Source organism: Phocoena sinus, chromosome 15 (assembly GCF_008692025.1).
Source record: "Phocoena sinus isolate mPhoSin1 chromosome 15, mPhoSin1.pri, whole genome shotgun sequence".
Taxonomy (NCBI): domain Eukaryota; kingdom Metazoa; phylum Chordata; class Mammalia; order Artiodactyla; family Phocoenidae; genus Phocoena; species Phocoena sinus.
In genome coordinates, this window is record NC_045777.1 from 45,901,854 (window position 1) to 45,920,299 (window position 18,446).

The 18,446-nt window shown below is 42.7% G+C and overlaps 2 protein-coding genes across 4 annotated transcripts in view; one reads left to right on the forward strand and one right to left on the reverse strand.

Moving 5' to 3' along the window:
* The first annotated feature begins 342 nt into the window (after window positions 1-342).
* Window positions 343-1,741, forward strand: NKX2-4 (NK2 homeobox 4). Its single transcript, XM_032604846.1, has 2 exons — window positions 343-808; window positions 1,125-1,741. Exons 1-2 carry the CDS (start codon window positions 355-357, stop codon window positions 1,739-1,741), a joined length of 1,071 nt encoding a protein of 356 aa, XP_032460737.1. The 5' UTR covers window positions 343-354.
* Window positions 1,742-8,074: 6,333 nt separating this feature from the next.
* The window catches only part of XRN2 (5'-3' exoribonuclease 2), an 80,918-nt gene continuing 70,546 nt past the window's right edge, over window positions 8,075-18,446 (reverse strand). For 2 of the 3 annotated variants that reach the window (XM_032604844.1, XM_032604845.1), the window contains exons 28-30: window positions 16,168-16,231; window positions 10,971-11,109; window positions 8,075-8,629 (exon numbers count right to left, since the gene is read on the reverse strand). In XM_032604844.1, the coding sequence (XP_032460735.1) occupies window positions 8,564-8,629; window positions 10,971-11,109; window positions 16,168-16,231 (269 nt within the window). In that variant the 3' untranslated portion in view covers window positions 8,075-8,563. Of the gene's footprint in view, window positions 8,630-10,970; window positions 16,232-18,446 lie in introns of all 3 variants that reach the window. The other variant, XR_004345743.1, reaches the window with a different exon arrangement.

Sequence of the window (18,446 nt, forward strand, 5' to 3'; positions counted from 1 at the left end):
GGGTTGGGATAACGGCCGGGATGGAGGCGGGAAGCATGGAGAAAGGAAAGGGGAGTGATCTTTTCAAAAAACACCCAACTGCCCCCTTTACCTTTTTTGTCTCCACTATGGGGAGGTGGGGGGCCGAGAGAAAAAGATGTCAATGACCATTGTTTGCTCGTGTGCGATGTTGCTCCGCCCCCCGAGTCTGTCGTAAACCTGGCGCGGGACTAAAATAAACCCCAGATCCCGCAGCTCTGGGGGCTCGCCGCGCCGCCGACTCCTGGTCACAGGCGCTGCCGCCCCGGCCCAGGTGGGTCGCCGCGTCCCGCCCGCGCCCGCCCCGGGCCCCCCTACCTGGCCGTCCGCCGAGCCATGTCGTTGAGCCCCAAACACACGACGCCCTTCTCCGTGTCCGACATCCTGAGCCCCATCGAGGAGACCTACAAGAAGTTCGGCGGTGCCATGGACGGTGCGCCGCCCGGCCTGGGGGCGCCTTTGGGGGCCGCGGCCGCCGCCTACCGCGCGCCGCCGACCGGGCCCTCCTCGCAAGCGGCGGCCGTGGCGGGCATGCAGCCACCGCACGCCATGGCGGGCCACAACGCGGCGGCGGCGGCAGCGGCGGCGGCGGCGGCGGCGGCGGCGGCCGCCACCTACCACATGCCGCCCGGCGTCCCGCAGTTCCCGCACGGCGCTATGGGCGGCTACTGCAACGGCGGCCTGGGCAACATGGGCGAACTGCCCGCCTACACGGACGGCATGCGGAGCGGCGCGGCCGCCGCGGCCACCGGCTGGTACGGCGCCAACCCGGACCCGCGCTTCTCGTCAAGTGAGCGGGGCCGGGAACGCGGGACGGAGGGCAGCGGACCGCGCGACCTTTTCCCGCCACAGTCCGAGGCGCGGGGGGCGCTGGGACCGGGCTCGGAGCGCGCGCGGTGTCCTGGGACCCTGAGCGCGCGGGGGGCGCTGGGACCCGGCCGGGGTCGCGCGGGGCGTCCTGGGACCCTGCGCGCGCGGGGGGTGCTGGGCCCCTGGGCGCGCGGGGCGTCCTGGGACCCGCCGGGGCCACGCCGGCGTCGCGGCCGCAGCGGTGTGAAGAGAGCTGGGCGGCGGCTGACTGGCATTCCCTTTGGGCCCCTCCCCAGTCTCCAGGTTCATGGGGCCGTCAGCGGGAGTGAACGTGGCCAGCATGGGGTCGCTACCGGGCATCGCGGACGCCGCCAAGTCGCTGGCGCCACTGCATACGGTGGCGGCGGCGGCGGCGGCGCCGCGGAGGAAGCGCCGCGTGCTGTTCTCGCAGGCGCAGGTCTACGAGCTGGAGCGGCGCTTCAAGCAGCAGAAGTACTTATCGGCGCCCGAGCGCGAGCACCTGGCCAGCATGATCCACTTGACGCCTACGCAGGTCAAGATCTGGTTCCAGAACCACCGGTACAAGATGAAGCGGCAGGCCAAGGACAAGGCGGCGCAGCAGCTGCAGCAGGAGGTCGGCCTGGGCCCGCCGCCGCCGTCCCCGCGACGCGTGGCCGTGCCCGTGCTGGTCAAGGACGGCAAGCCCTGCCAGAACGGCGCGGCCACGCCGACGCCCGGCCAGGCCGGCCCGCAACCGCCCGCGCCGACGCCCGCGCCCGAGCTGGAGGAGCTGTCGCCCAGCCCGCCCGCGCTGCACGGCCCGGGGGGAGGCCTGGCGGCCCTGGACGCGGCGGCTGGGGACTACGGCGGCGGCGCGCTGGGCGCCAGCCTGCTCTATGGCAGGACGTGGTGACGGCGTGGGCCGGGCGGGGTCCCTCGTGACGCCTGAGGGTCGGCTTGCACCGACGGCGGACGCGGAGCTCGCAAACTGACGGACGGGTCGTGGAGGCGGGCGGGCGCGGAACCTTACTACTGGGTGTGGGGACGCGACAGCCCCAGGATCGAATCGCGAGCATCGCGCCAGGGGGCTTTGAGGTGGTCATTTCCTCCTTCCAGAGGTTCCTAAATTGTGTGAAAAGCCGGCCGAATCCATATCCACCACGTTCCTAACCAAAGCTCTCAGAGTTTTAAACGTTGGAGACTTCGTTGGTGTTTGTTGCTCTAAAAACCAACCCAGCTTTAGCAATGAATTCTTGGAGTGGAACTTACCTTGGGAGATTAATTTTCGAATCCCCCTCCCCTTAAGTGCAATTTCATTAATGTTTGATGGAAAGTAAATTTAATTGTAGCTCAAGGTGGATCATGCACATAGCAACATTATTGCAGAGGAGTTATTGCCATTTACAGAAATGGAATAAACTTAATCAAAATATTGCTTATACGAATTGAGATAGCTTTTTAAATTTAATGCTGTTTTTTAAATGTTTTGATCATTATTTGGCAATGAGTGTTTGTATATTACCCTAAAAGAGGATTTTCCCCCTAATATGCAGTTCATCAAAAGAAAGAAGGGTTGTAAGCTACTTTTTATATGGAAACTGGTCTCCCCAATGAATGGATAAAATAAATGACACCCTGTCTTTCTGTAGACATGTTATTTACTATTTCTAAGGTATTTGCTTATCTTAATTTGAATACCGTGATAAAACATTAGAACAAGTAAGCAAAATTGCTAAGATAGACATCAATTAATTAACCTGTTTGAAAGCATGTCAAGAAGAGAATAAGGTGATTTACTGAATTGTAATCAGTATATAAAGAATAAGTAACTAAAATATTTATAATTTTCTCTTATTTAGAACTTAATAGGGGTTACACACCGATTTTGTTGGTGTTTTCTTGTACAAATAATGTATTTACTCTTTAATATGATGATTTATATTTCCTGTGTTTCAAAAGGATATTTAAATATAACTTAAAAGAACCTTAAGTACTTTTTTTTTGGTAAGAGTCAAATGGTCATTTATTTTTCACTAAGTTGTATAGGGTTTTTTTTTGTTTTTTTTTTTAACACTACTTGGCATGATGTGACAACACAGCTCAGTTGACTCATGATTTAAAGAACTGGTAGCGGAGTAAAAATACTAAAAAGCTGAAGGACGTGAGCTTATGAAATGAAGAAAAATTAAAGACGTTAACATGGATAAAACGTGATTTATAAATGACCAAAACATCTACCAGAGACCTTAACGCTCTTCTACATTTGAAGTTTTAGAATTATAGTTTGAAGCGAAACATTTTATTTAACTTCACTGTTTGGGTGTTTTTCTGAATGTGCAAAGTGCATTCTTTAAGAAAGTGTTTTAAAAGTTGCACTTTCTCTGAATGTATTTTATATAAATAATAATAATAGTAATTAAAAACTCCAGTTCCTTCCACAAAGAGAAAAAAAAACCCCAAAACACTAAAGAAGCAAGTGGATCAGCCTTTATCAAGGGGCTGTGAATGCATTTTTGTAAAATGATAACTGATTTTTAAAACATTTTACATAAAAAAATAAGCAAAAAAATAGTATGACAATGGTGCAATACACCTGAAGGAAATTTTCCCAGTTTGGGTTTTTGCATACTAATAAAATTGACTGTCAAAATATTAGCCAAGCTAGCATAACTATTACTGATGTGCCACATTTCAAAATGCTTGTTTATATCGATCGGATTCCTTCAAATTCTGAAATTTTACTTCTAGAAAACATGTTCTAAAAGTTCACATGGTTTGTAATTTTTTTTTTTTTTTTTTTACAGCCCAATACTTAACAAAAGCAAGAATAGCTTATGGACTAAGGGGTCCAAGTAACATATTTAAAGAAAATAAATCTTCATGGACAGTTTTTTCCTTGCTAATTTCTGGAACAAAAAATCCCTTAGACTAAGTGAACTGTCTATCAAAAAGACCATTAAGAAGAAACAGCCTTCTTTATACAATATTTTCTGAAAGTGTATTTGGTACAGGCATATCTTTTTCCTTTCAATGTTCCTTTAAACAGTAAAGGACCCAAGCCAGAAGTAATTGCTGCAGAGGGCTTAACATTCTATACCCAGAAACTTACTGAGTTTATGTGTGCACATCCTGAAATTAGGACAAGGTTTGATTTTGAAACATTAAAATAGAAAATGTTTTTATTATAGAATTCCACATTCTGATTAATGCAAAACAAGAGCTTTTTTCTTCTTTTGCAATTAATGCTTTGCAGACCTTTTATAAAAACACAAACGGCCAGACTAGGTGAAACTCATTAACTGAAGAGGAGGATAAGTGTCTTCACGACCAAGAGGGAGGGCTGGCGCAGGGTCTAAGTGGAACAAAGCCCCTCCAAAGTTTAGCAGAGGCCACAGTAAAACTCGGGTTTCAGAAATGCTAACTGCAGATGTGACACTTTCCTAAATGTTTTGGAGTTTTACAGCATTCTAACGTATCTTTTCCAATTGAGGCACAGAAACCAAGATCCAGAATCAAAGTTGCAGAGAGGAACGGCAGGGATTGCAGGTACTTTTCTGAAATCTGTGTTGGGATGTAAATTGAAGCGGGGTGTGTGTGTGTATGTGTGTGTGAGCGCAGTGTTGAAGGATACAGGAAGGGTGTTTGGTATATGGAAGGGGGGATGGTGTGTGTAACCCAGTTGTCTTCTATTTAAGGCTTTGCTTAGAACTAAAACCTAATGGTCGGAACAAGTAAGTCAATCAGATTTTTATCAACACAGATGTTGTGTTCAAACTCCATTCTGCTATCGACTGTTTACTTTCAATTTAAAGCAAATCAGAGACTCAATCCTGTTCACTAAATGCAAGCAACTTCCAAAGACTTGCTTTGTTAGCTGCATTGAATACTGATGATTTATAAACTTTTAGAATAAATTGGTGAACCATAGTCACATAAAGACCCATCGATTGGATTTTTAGCTATGAATTTGTGCATCAGATGGTGCACTGTGTAGTGGCAGTATAAATTTCAGATGTAGTTCAAAGCATGCATGATACTGCCCAACTGTTTAATATAACACTAACGTGTGGATAAAACCCTGTATGTTAATTACTAGTCCAGTTTTTAAAAATAACTGCTACTTGCCATGCCCAAATACAATGAGACAGGGCAGTAGGATACATTTTATTAAAACTGAACTAAATAAATAGACTTTTGCTAGTGAGAATTGGTGAGCATCTGGACAAGATTCAAAGAAGACTTGAAGTCAGGAATTCGCTCTCTCCAGTAAGTATTAAGATAACTTTGTGATTTTAAGATCACTTTTATGTCATTACTTTTAAGCCTGGAGGTAAGCTTAAATGGAAGCTTCTGAAAGGCGTGTTTTGGTTTCATTTGTCTTTGCTTTAGAATGTTTACCTGCAGTTGAATGAAATGCCTTTTATTTCAGTTTCTAAATTCCATGTAACCTCTTATTTCAGTAGTTGCTTAAATGATTTCTAATAAAAGTTTAACCACGAATTTGCCCAAGTCTAAGTTGTGCAAGCTATTTTGGAGTAGTGAATAGCTCCATTCCCATTTCACACACACAAATTAAAGCATGTTCCCCTTTGGCCCTCGTGCATGTATACGGTGTCAGACAACAAGCAACGCAGGCATTCACTTCACCCCGAGTGGGGCGTTTGCTACTTCATTAGTTTTACTTTTTTCCCGGTTAGAAGTAGCAGAGCCGTCGCTCGCGGGCACGCGTCCGGTGGGTCGGCTCCAGGCCGCCCTGGGGGCGGGAAGCGGCGCCGACGAGCGGGATGCAGCCGGGGCCGCAAGCCGCCTGTGAACCGGGCGTCCAGGTGACTTCGGAGAATGTCTACATTCTAATTTGGAAGCAAAGCGAAATTCGCTTACGTTCAAGCTTGGAACTTAAATCAGCAGCCTCGGGAGAGGACCCTTTCCGCTCTTTCCTTCCAGGTCCCAGTATTCGAACGCGTGCGGAGCTGAGACGACGCTGGGCTGGCGGGGAAGCTGCGGCGCGGGGTCCGGCCGGGGATCCGGGCCAGGATGCCGGGTCCCCCGAGCCTCGGGGCCGCGGGCGTCCCCGCCCCCGCCGAGCGCCCCCCGAGCCCGCCCGGCCGGCCCTGGCTCGGGCTCTGCCTGCCGGTCATCTCCCCGCCTGCCTCCCCGACGCTGCACGGCGGCCGGACAGCGCTTCCGATGGATGGCCGTGGGCTCTAAGGCTTTGCCTCACTGGACCCTACAGGGAAGACAGCTGCTCACCATGGGCTCTTAGCGCCGCGATGAAGTCGGGCTGTTTCCAGGTTCTAAGATTCTTACAAATCTTTAATGAAACCCTGAAAAAACTTGGCCCTACGTAAACATACTACAGTGGAGTTAATTACATAAAATTGACCCGTTGACTTTACACCCGAATATGGAGGGGATAGTTATAGCTTTAAACATGCCATTTAAAGTTCTAAAAAGCGTGTACTTGTTGAAATAACAGGGCATTTTTCTGGGAGATTCAAACGTGGGGACAAGTTAGAAAGAGATGCAGAGTAAGGAGAGGGAAGGAAGCGAGGTCTCACCACCCGCTAGTGGGACTCTAGCCGGCTTAATTTTTCCATCAGGCATTTTGCTTAGGTGTCTTCAGAACACTTTAAACATTAATTTTCAAACTTGTTTTGATCCCTTACATGTAATGGTGAAAGAGCCAAATCAGAAAGTTATTTTAGACACGCTCATGATAGCTTAAAACGAAAACTAGACCAAAATTAAAGATCTGAGAAAATATAGGTTCTGCAGAAGTGTGGGTATGGTGTACTTACGAAGCTCTGTACACTAAGTAAGACATGTATGTGGACTCCTTTGGAGTATGCAATACTGATTTAGGCGCTATACATTTTCAGTATTTGGAAGATAGAGAAATCAACAGAAGGTATTATTCCCACTTTAATGTATTGTGAAGTAATATATAATGGTTGTGTTAATTCCCAGCAGAGAGACTCTTTACCTCAACAATAAAGGACCCTGCTCTATTCACCCATCATCAGCAATGAACTCAATAGCTTCAAAATACCTTCCTATCCAAGGTTTAAGGTGGGACTTTTTCTGAATAGCTTTAAGATTAACAAGTGTGCCTTTGTAGAATACTAAAGCAAAAATGTCCGAGGTCAGAAAGTCAGACAGAAACCTTACTTTACAATCTGAGGCTACAATGGAAAGGTGGAAACAAGGCAGCAAGTCTTCATACGTGTGTCTGGGTTGGTTGTGGCAAGGAAAATGCATATGGAAGTGCTGCACGTGAACTGCAAGCGTAAATGTAAGGGATTATAGTGTGCTTAGGAGCAAGAAAAAGTTAAGTACAAATTGGAATCTATTGTGAAATAATGCAAAAACCTGCCAAGGAACACAGGCAATTTAGCTAGGAATTAAGCTTTTTAAGTTTTCTTTCTTCTTTCTTTCTTTCTGCCCTCCCATTGGGTTCTGTGTAGTGTTTTTTTCAACCCAAGTACAACTGACCTACACCACTGTGTTACTTCCAGGTGCATATAATGATTCGATATTTCTATACATTACGAAATGATCACCACAATAAGTCATTACCATCTGTCACCACACAAAAATAATATTATTGATTATATTCCCCATGTTGTACATTCCATCCCATGACTCATTTATTTTGTAACTGGAAGTTTGTACCTCAATCCCTCTCACCTATTTCACTCATCACCACTCCCCGGAATTTTTCAACTTTTCTTAGAGATTTAAAACCAGTCCTTAAAACTGCAGTATAAATCTAAATGAAATTTGTAAAATGTAAATAACTTATTCTCATGAAGATTTTATAATTTGCCAAATCAGTAGCAGACACATACATGGGTCGGTTGGGTTGTCTTGCTGACCATATCCTCTTAAAATCTACTTCTTCACTGATTTTCTTTTGATATCTAATTGTAGAAATAAATTGTTTTCTGATATACCGATTAAAAAACAACAAAAAGGGCTTCCCTGGTGGCGCAGTGCCGATGCAGGGGACACGGGTTCGTGCCCCGGTCCGGGAAGATCCCACATGCCACGGAGCGGCTGGGCCCATGAGCCATGGCCGCTGAGCCTGCGCGTCCGGAGCCTGTGCTCCACAACGGGAGAGGCCACAACAGTGAGAGGCCCGTGTACCGCAAAAAAAAAATAAAAAATTAAAAACAACAAAAAAAAACACATGCTTGGCCAAGATTTTCAAAGTTTAAATACTGTAAAAGAAAAACAAGAGACCAGGGTTTTAATTTTTTTTGTTTTTTTTTTTTTTTACTAAAGTCCAGAAATTTCCATATGACAAGTACATTAATGAAATGTTCCCAAAGAAATACTGAACAATATACACTCTAGTTAGCTGAGAGTTCCAGCTCAAGAGTTCATACCTAATTGTGCATTAAAAATCAGCATGGATCTTAGATGATCTAGAATACCACTGTGTTTTGAAATCCACAGCTGGTTTCATTTTTGAACATAATGAAAAACCAGTATTCCTGTTCCATCAAATGTGTTTTACAAGCAATAATAAATTCAGATCCACTGTATTATGCAACACACATCTTTGGAAAGCAACATAAAACAGTGAGATCGGATCAGTAGAAATATACACAGTTAAAAGAAATACACAAAGTACTGTAGTTTTATTAAAAACTACTACTTGAGAAAGAAATCTTTCCACAAATAGCATAAAACTGTAGAATGATGAAAGGATTTGGGAAAGCTTTACAAAAGCCTAATTCCAACTGTATCTTCCTGAAGGTGGTGGCAAAGGGTATTTCCTTCCTTCTCTGGGATATCCCTGAAAAAAGAGCAAAAGAGAGAGTTTATCTTCTGGATTAACACTCCTGCAAAGAAACTAATCTTACTTCTCTGTGGAAAAACACACTATAAAGAAGGTGAATATGTCTTACAGGTATATCACATGGAAGGTCTCCTTAAACGGGTGCTTTTGGTCTGCAGCTTCATAGAAAGCTGCATGCAAAGTGGGACATCAGCATAAATGCTATCACTGATAACTAACCAAACAAGCCTTAACAAGCGCTTGAGAAATTCCTTAAAATGCACACAAACGAAGGATAGTTAAGTGTCCTGTGTAAAACACTTGTCATTCTCAATTCTCCCTACCACCCCCTCCCCAGCTCGTAATTCAAGCCACACTGTGGTAAGGTGCCCACATCATCTTCACACACACATACTATATACTAGGAAAGTCGTTTTGCTTAACAAAGGCAGGCGCTTGCTGCATCAGTTGAGGCCTAATGAACTATTAATTTTAGGGTTTTTTGTTTGTTTAGCTATAAATAATAGTGTACCACATTAGGTTATTACATAATCAATTACTGGCAATATTCATAACAGTTCCTAATATGCTTGCAAATAACATTTCTGTACAACCTGAAGGTAAATGTGACGTGTCTCCCATCACAATTCCCTTTCTACGGAGGATTCTGAAATGGACCCCCTTCCCCATGTTGCCACTCAGAGCGCTTCACTAGTTTAAATTATAACATGAATATGTGTAGTCCTTCAAGGTCATGATGTAGGCTAAGGACTTGTTTAGTCATATGAACTCCACTAAAAGTATAATGAAGTCATAATTTTACTGCTTTTAACAATAAACTTCTACAATTTAATAGCGCTTCAAAATTCTGATTTAATTTAAAAAAAATCTCCACAGAAAAAAGACTTAAGAAAGAAATGTATTTCCAAAAGGTCCTAAAAGAATTATAATGTACAACCAGTTTGCATCTCCTAAGTGAATAAGAATTTTACCTCGTGTAACAGCAGAAAGCTCCTTTAAAGGGACGGGCTCCCCTAAAGGAGGCAGGGGAGGCGCTGAACTGGGGTCTGAAGTCACAGGCGTCCCCAGCTCTGCTGCCCAACCCAGAGGCAGGAGGATTAAGCTTTCGACTCCTGACTTGGAAAAATGAGGTGACTGGACTAAACTTCCTCCAGAACTTCTTCTAGTTGCAAGTGTGCCTTCCTTTCAAAAATATTCATCATTTAGGTGGCCCAGTGTCCCCTCGACACTAGCAGCATGAACAGTCTCAATCTACGGAACCTACCAATAGCATCTGTAGAGATCTCGGGCTGAGAGTATGCAAAGTCATATTCTACAAATTGATTCTAAAGAACTGTAACAAAATTCTCTCAAAAGACAAGATGATTACTTTCTTGTAAAGTGAACTGAGACTTGTAAGAATACACCAAAAAAGCGTGGAAAAAAAAGATTTTTCTTAGCTGGCAGAAGATTTTTCTCAGCTGGCAGAACAAAGGGACACATGGCAAGAACCTGAGTTAGAAAATTAATATTCGAAGCACTGCAAAAGGCTGTAGGCGACACCAGGTAAGCAATTTAAAAACCACTTCACATCACCACAGGTGCCAACTCCAGGAATAGCACACACTCTGAATCACGGCATTCAGATCCTGTTCTCTGGCAAGCGTTTGATTAAAGAGCATGTAAATACTGGCCAGGGTGTCAAATGGCTGGGGGACAAACAGACTGAGGCAAACAGACCTCAGGCTTAAATGTTGCTGAAAGTGGATGCTATAAAGAGAAGGAAATAAAGCTTACATTTACTGAATTTGTCTAGGAATTACTATACTCACTCAATGTATAGCTCTTTAAATTTAGTTTAAAAAAAAAAGTGGGAAATTAGATAGGAAAGATTTCTTTCCATGAAGATAGAGAACAGATGAATCAAGACAGAAAACTCCCAAGAGGAATAAAGATAACAGCTGAAAAGGTGAAATATTACTTTCAGCTTCTAGAACATTACCATTTATTTTGAGAGATCTCGTTTCTATGAAACTAAAAAGCAATACCCTAAGGATAAACATGTTTTGGTGACAGACCATATTTGTGCTAAATATCAGATTGCTGTGATTAAAGGGGCTTTTGGTCTGAAAATTCTTCAGCATCATCAAAGGATAACCTATTTAGTGAGGCAGATACTCGCCCCGTATACATTTTTAATGAGGGATCCAAGTTCGACTGAGCTACTCTATCAGTAACTTATCCACAGATGTTTAAGGAAACCAAAACCAAAACCAAACCAAACCATGGAGTCCCAAGAGGCATGGTTCCATTCAAAGTGAGCAGTAAGCTTTCCATGCCACAGTCCCCGCTGCATCACCTGTCTCCCGCCGCGATCATCACGTCTGGGTGCATACCCGCCCGGCCCGGCAAGCATCTGGTACTGGTTTGGCTGGAAGGCTACGTTTGGGGTTTGGAGCATCCGGTTCCATGGCAGCAGAGGTTCGGCCCCAACGCCTCTGTGGAAAAGCATCATGTTTGCATTAAAAGTCAGAAGCCTAAAATCTGGCAAGTATCATCATCTCCAAATCTGAGGAGAATCCAATCTGCCTGGATTTGTCGTAGGGGATATGTCGTATCAGAGTGGCCTTTATGTCTCTCACAGTGAGTGTTGTTTAACATGTTTCAGGAAGTATCAGCATTTATTTAAAAGGATGTTTAAACTCAATTGAATCAGAAAGGTCTGACTTAAAAAAAATTTTGTTCACCTTCAATTGTCAAGTTTCCTTTTTAGTCACTTAAAAGTTTTGGGCCCAAGATCACCAAGTTGGCTACATTTTAAGATGCTATCCAGGGCTTCCCTGGTGGCGCTGTGGTTGAGAGTCCGCCGGCCAATGCAGGGGACACGGGTTCATGCCCTGGTCCGGGAAGATCCCACATGCCGCCGAGCGGCTGGGCCCATGAGCCATGGCTGCTGAGCCTGCGCGTCCGGAGCCTGTGCTCCGCAACGGGAGAGGCCACAACAGTGGGAGGCCCGTGTACCGCAAAAAAAAAAATAATAATAATAAGATGCTATCCAAAGAGTAAACATGTACAAGCCAGGAGAATGAGGCTTTATTTTAAAAATGTCCAGGCTGGGTCTTGGAGTCCATTCTTTCTAGTTAATTGCACACTGCAAATGAATTCTTACTGCTGAGTATTTTGAATCTAGGTTAGGGGACTTGGCTGTTTTTTCCCATCCATTATTCTGCTCAATATGTCAGAAGGTCTGATCAGGAGGAAACCTTTTCAAGTTCCATTGATGCAGCTTTCAATTGACCACGGTGACCTAGCAACGTGAGCACTAATTGGCATGGGCTGACGGGCATTTGGTGTACAGTTTACATGGGAACACATATTCAACAGCTATTATAACCCAGTTTGCTGGCCCAGATTATGGTCAAAAGAAATGTTTTGTCTTCAAGTGCCTATTTTAACTTTGCAGATACAAAGCAACAGGTATGATGCATTAAATCATAACAATTTAAAACTGTCACATCAACAATGTAGCAAAGATTACCCTCTAAAAGCAATCACCATGTATGACATAACTTTCTTGAGGCATTTTCCTCAACTTCCAGTTTATAGAACAGTCACTACAAAGAATAAACAGTAGCAAAATTCTCCAGTATATTTTAGCATTCGAAGCTTTGGGGCCATTACAGATGTTGGGAGGAATTATAAGCAAACTTTAAATCTGCTAAAGCACTGACTAGCTGGTATTAGCTATAACTGATCAGCTTATGAATTTCACTTCCTAGGTCTTAGGGGGAAAAGCTCAAAGCTGGGCTCACTGGGTAATGCATTCTTCTCACAGCTATTCAAGCTTGAATCCATCCTCTCTACCCCCCACTCTCCTCCCTTCACTTGGAGCTTGCCTGTTTTGTTTTGTTTTGTTTTTCAAACACCAAAGATAATTATTTTTGTGTGATGGCTCTAAGAACAGCTCTTTTAAGAGCTCTAGAAAGGCCAATGCTATTCTTCACAGTTCGTGGTGAAATCAGGGCTCTAGTAATATAATTTTCTGTGAGTCAAAATAAAATGAAAAATCTGTACCTCAGAAAGAATATGCATATATTCAGGGCTTTTAATTATTTTTTGGATTCATTAATACAACTATATTTTAGTGAGAAGGCCTCATCTATTTAGCAAGAACAGCTCCATATGTAGAGAACATATGGTCTCTTCCACTCTCTGCAGGACTGAGGGGTTGAGGTTTGTGCTGTGACCAAGGAGGCTCATCAAAACTGAGCATGCAAAACCCACTTGCGTTAAGTACAACTCACACATTGTATTAACTGTGATCATTTTTTCTTTACAGTTTTATAATGCTAAAACTCACTCAACTGAGTTTCAGGAAAATCTGCTGGTATGGATAAAATACATTATGAATGCAATTTTACATTATTTTATGATTTAAAAATAGGTTAGGAACAAAGCCACAATTGAAAAGCACAAAGTTCTCCTTTTTGTTTGAAATGATTACTTGAACTGTTTTTGACAAAAATAATATTTATAAAAATAATTTAATTAAAATTAAATGGAAAGAGCAAGTAAGAGGGACATGTACTACTCTCTTTTTTGCTTGTAAGTGGCAGAAAGGCCTTTATTTTACACAAGTTTATCATTTTTCTACACTGTGCTAATTATATTAGTTTGCAAATACTTACAAACTGAAATTTACCCTGGAAAATACATTTTAAATCTGGGATGGAAGCGCTGAGGCTGACACATTTTAACTTTTAAAAATCAGTAGCCATCGATTGAGGCAACTTAACTGAGGCATTTGGCATCGTGAATGGCAACAATATTCTTAAGTTTCTAAATTACTGCTCTGCAAAGTAGCTGGTAATGTGACATAACTACATACTACCACTGGGGTATCTTTATGTGTATGTGTATGTGTGTGCCTGTGTGTGTGTGTGTCTGTGTGTTTGTGTGTCTGTGTGTGTGTCTGTGTGTAATGTGGCAAATCAGCTTTGAGCTTAGCACCCATTTAAGTTAAAAACTAAATGGATAAAAAAACCTTGCATACGGCCAGAAAAGAGAATGCTCCGCCGGCAAAGACACAGACAACGGGGCAGAAACTCAGGTGAGGAGGAGGCACATGCTGGACCTCACTCACCATCAACACAACGATCGCTAGGTTGTCTCTGTGTGGGGAGAAGAAGGTGGGGGCAGGGATGCGCCCAGTGTATTTTTAAGTGAAATGAATATATGAATTATATATACTATTTCAAAGTAGGAATTAATTCAAGAAACAGTGTAGTTTATTAAGAAAAAAAAGTACACTCAAAATTTTCTTCTCTAATAGGGTTTTCAACCAAACACTCAAAACTGTGCAGTGGAAAAGTACTGAACTAATGATCAGTAAAACCTGGTTCTAGGAAGAATTCTACTTACCAGTTGTGACATCTCAGCAAAGTCAAAGTGACTATGAGTTTGTATTTTCTCCTCTATGTCTTGTAAGGTCAGAAAGGTTAGACTGACACGTGCTATAGAAACGAGTGATGTACTGTATTTGCTAAGAGGCTGGCTAATAGAGAAGTTTAGGAGGCTGAATTCAAACTTTGTTTTCTTTATGAATAAATGGTGTGTGTCTTAAACGACCATGATTTAAGACATAAGAAAGAATTATATTACGCTCACACGTAACTTCCGCTCTACAGCATGATTTTAGTTTCTGACTAAAACTAAACCAAAAACACCCACAAAATATGTCCCAGATCTGTTGGGTTCACAGAGTCAGTCCAGAAGATACCAACTTGGCTAGGGCAGAACAAAAAAAAATGATGGATGTCAGGACACAAGGTGATAATCTTAGGGAAACAATGTGTAGAGGGAAGGAAAGCTTTAGGACTGAAGAAAGGGTGCCTTGGAAGTGGAAGGGGCTCCTTTTCTTCTATGAAGTCCCTGCGGCATTATGGAATATGATGCTTAGAGTCAGTTTTCTGATGAGTTTCGCTTGAGTGAAAAGTTTCTTAGTAAAGGATGGTGAGGAAGAGAGACCTCAGATAAGCTACTGAATTGTGTGCCTCAGTTTCCTCATCTGTAAAAATAACAACATCCACTTCAAAGGGTCGCTAAGAGGAATAAGTGAATTCACGTTTCTAAAAGCATGTTAGCACAGTGCTGGCACTTCCTAAGCACATGATAATACTGGCGATTATTAATAATACGGGAGAAAGGCAAGCAACAAAGTGGAGAAACCAAATCTTAAGATCAAACTTGACAAACGTAATGGAGAAAGACAGTTATTAAAATGAGATCAGTGTGAATGTGATAATATGTAATTTAGAAAAAATTTACCCCTCACTCATTTAATCTGTTTGACAATGGTGCTACTCTGAGGATGCTGAAGTGGTACATACCATGTGCCTTGAGCACTTATACTGAAAACAAAACATAAACACAGGCGTAGCAGTTATTTTAAATTAAAATGCAGCTTGCACTAAGTAGCTGATACTATTAATAAACAATTGAATAACATAATTTCTTTTATCTTCTTGAAGAAAATAATGAAATGAGGTTTTGGAGTCTCTAAAGAAAGACCTTTCTTAAAGGGGGTAGAGGTTATAACCCTGTTCAAATAACAACACTTCATTCATTTCAGATGTGAACAGCTCAGACTACTAAAACGGCAGAAGAGAGGCAAACAAAACAGATCAGAACTGGGGAAGGCAAAGAAGGAAGCCGTACTACGTGGGGGCTTAAACTCGTCTTAGCATTTACTGGTGCTGGCAAGACCAGCATGAGACGACAGACTTTAAAGCTGCCCTTAAAAAATTATTCTTCAGATGTTAATATAATTATTCATAACACGCCCGGCTGCCTTGTCGTGCAGAGACCACCTGACTTCGGAGAGCACAACTTATCAATGAAAGAACACATGTCAAACATCCCTTGTTATTAAACCATGTCACATTCCTCCTCGTCCGTGGTACTTATTAGACTGCAGATCCCATAATCCTCTTCTGAGTCCCTTCTGCATTTAATTCAGTTCAGTCTTAAGTAGTTAAAGAAACTGTTTTCAGTGGCAACTAATAACAACTGACCTACAGTGACACTGCACTACAATAGGCCTGTCAGCCCTGAAAAAGTTGTACCAAAGAAGCTGATTAGGACTTCAAGAGGTTTGCAGCAAGAATCAATGGTTGGCCTGTGCTGACGCTGCGCCGCCGGCACAGAAATGATGAAAGTGGAACTCCATTAGTTATGCCTCATTAAGCTGCACAACACTTCTCAAAAGAAATTTGTTTAGCCCGACCGAAACCTAATACAGCTTTAAGCTCTCTGTGCTGCATTTTTCAGGGCACCTCAAAAGCATCAATAAAATAAAGGCCAAGAACCAAGAAAAGCAGGAAAGTATACAGGCATGAATCTTTTACCTCAACATGTTAACCATCTATTTTCCTAAAGAAAGGGCACAAGAGAAACTATTTAGAGGGAAGAAAGTATATTTCATACCACAGAGAAAGCCCAAACTTCAAATGCTGATGTGAAAAGTTACTGAAAAGTCATATTTGCTTTAACATTACCTGTCAAATCTTTGCTGCTGGAAAAGGGGAGGAGGACCTCGCCAGGAATCCTGGGGCCTCATATCTGGAAGATAAACAGGAAAGGGTTGAACAGGAGATTTTTTTTTTTTTTTGAAAAGTAATCACTATTCAGCTACCCACATATATTATAATTAAAAATTCTTGAAAAAAGTTGAGACTGAATATAAATTAAATAACTGGCATAATTACACACCCTGGAAATGTAAAAAGATATGAAACCAACAGGGTCAGTAAATCTGTTAAATTATTTCTCCTTTGGTAACAAAACATAGTTTTAGAAGCCTTGGTCATTAAACTCACGTTTCTCTCTCCCTCACTATCTGTGTATATAAAGCTATACATGTGTTTTACATTTATATTTTAAACGCTGTGCAAAACGATGGTATTTTGGTTTTATCCGTAAATACAAACTGAACGAATAGTAACTTTAATAGAAATCCTAAAATTTGCCCCCGAAATGTGTAAACTGGAAAGAACGCTGACTTGCCTAGCTGTGCTAACATGAAGCAGACAGTACACAATCTCTCGAACACAGGTCAGAAGACATGTTCATAAAGGGACTGCCCACTTCCCTATTGTTTTCTGAGAGTCAAACCTCTTCCCCTAACAGAAGCTAAGCTGGGAACATCGAACGAATTACAAGGAATAGTTAAGTGGCTGCTGGTCCTCTGTGTAAATGGGATGAAGGGCACCCCCAGCACAGTCAGCAGGTTGGTGTCAACCAACCACCATTCCAGTCCCCAGTCTCAGTCATCTCAGCCACCTTCCGGCAGGGTCTGAGTGTGACCTAATTAAAACAGCTGTTCCAGGAGTTGTCTAATGAGGTCTCCACGTGAGGACAGTAACCTCCTCCAGACTCCCAAGGCCCAAGGACAACAAGGCTTACCATAATGTATTCAGGCTCACATTTTAATGGAAACACAAACTAGAAACATGCTTTTCGAAATTACTTTCTTAAAGGAAAGAAGAAATGAAAGCTTATCTCTGGTTACCAACCAAAAAAATGCAATCTGGGTTTACTTGGGGGCGGGGGGGGGGGCGGAGAAAAGAAGAAAGAAAAGTAGAATTGTGCTTTAAAACCCCCTGCAAAGGAGAATCTGGAACAAGTAAAGCACCTGGCTGCTCACAAAGGTTCCAGCATGAAACACCCAGCTGTTGCTGCTCTGGAAGCAACACAGTCGAGGTACTGGCCCAAAGAAAGCCTCCTAGATGGACAAACCACCCCAGGGGAGCCACCCCAGCCCCTGGCCAGTGCACGCGCGAGGCCTACACCACCATCACTTCCAAGCAGAATTCCATTCTGAACTGAAAGAAAGGTGGCATCCCTAGTCAATCTGCATTAAGTCTCCCTTTTATCTCTTAAAAACCAAATTAGTAGCGGTCAAACTGAGAACAATGCTGAGGAGGTTTCCCGTTGGTCATTAGATATTCAGAACCTGAATGGAAACTCAGGAAGCTCATTGCCACACAATCCACAGGAAACAGGGCCAGGATCCCTAGTCTAGGCCCAGAACAACTTCTGAATCACTATGCAGACTGTACACCACCAGAAAATCTAAATCGGAGGAGGGAAAACCAGAAATTCTTACAAGACAGCAAACCACCGGTGCAGTTTACTTCTACAGAGAAACTTAAAATACACTATACGATTTTCAATGAGTTACGAGAAAGCAATCTACCGAAAGGAAAACCAACATTTTGGCCACTTTTCCTGATGATTACTTTGTTAAACTTGTAGTCCATAACTATTCAGATACTGCACAAAACTTAGGTCAGTGAAAATTGGTTAAAATGTTCCCAGAAGTATTATATTTTAGTGTCTTATTATACAAAACTAGCTAATATAGCAAAGGTCAAAATAAATACAGTAAATTTCATTTGGACACCTGTCTAGCTCTGTACTTCACATGTCCCAGAATCACTGTGGTCACCCTGGAAACATGCCTCTTTTTAACATAAAAACTTAATTCCATGATTCTGGTTGCATGGTGTCTCTTTATATATGATGTCATCACAGAACACACTCTCCATGGTACTAATAAAAGCTTCCACACAGGATCCCTAATAAATATAAAATTGAATGAAGATAATAAAAAAACACATTTACATTAAGAAAAGCTTTCAGAAATGTTTATCTTAATGTTTTATGAAAAATAAAGTCAGGGAAAAAGCTGGTATATTTCCTCCCAGGAACAGTATTAAGTGGAGGGAAAGTCCTCACCATCAGGAAATACATGTTCACTAGATCCAAATACGCT

Coding starts and splice junctions, on each gene's coding strand:
- NKX2-4 (XM_032604846.1), top strand. CDS start 355: ATGTCGTTGAGCCCCAAACACACGACGCCCTTCTCCGTGTCCGACATC. Junction 809..1,124: donor GGACCCGCGCTTCTCGTCAA/GTGAGCGGGGCC, acceptor GCCCCTCCCCAG/TCTCCAGGTTCATGGGGCCG.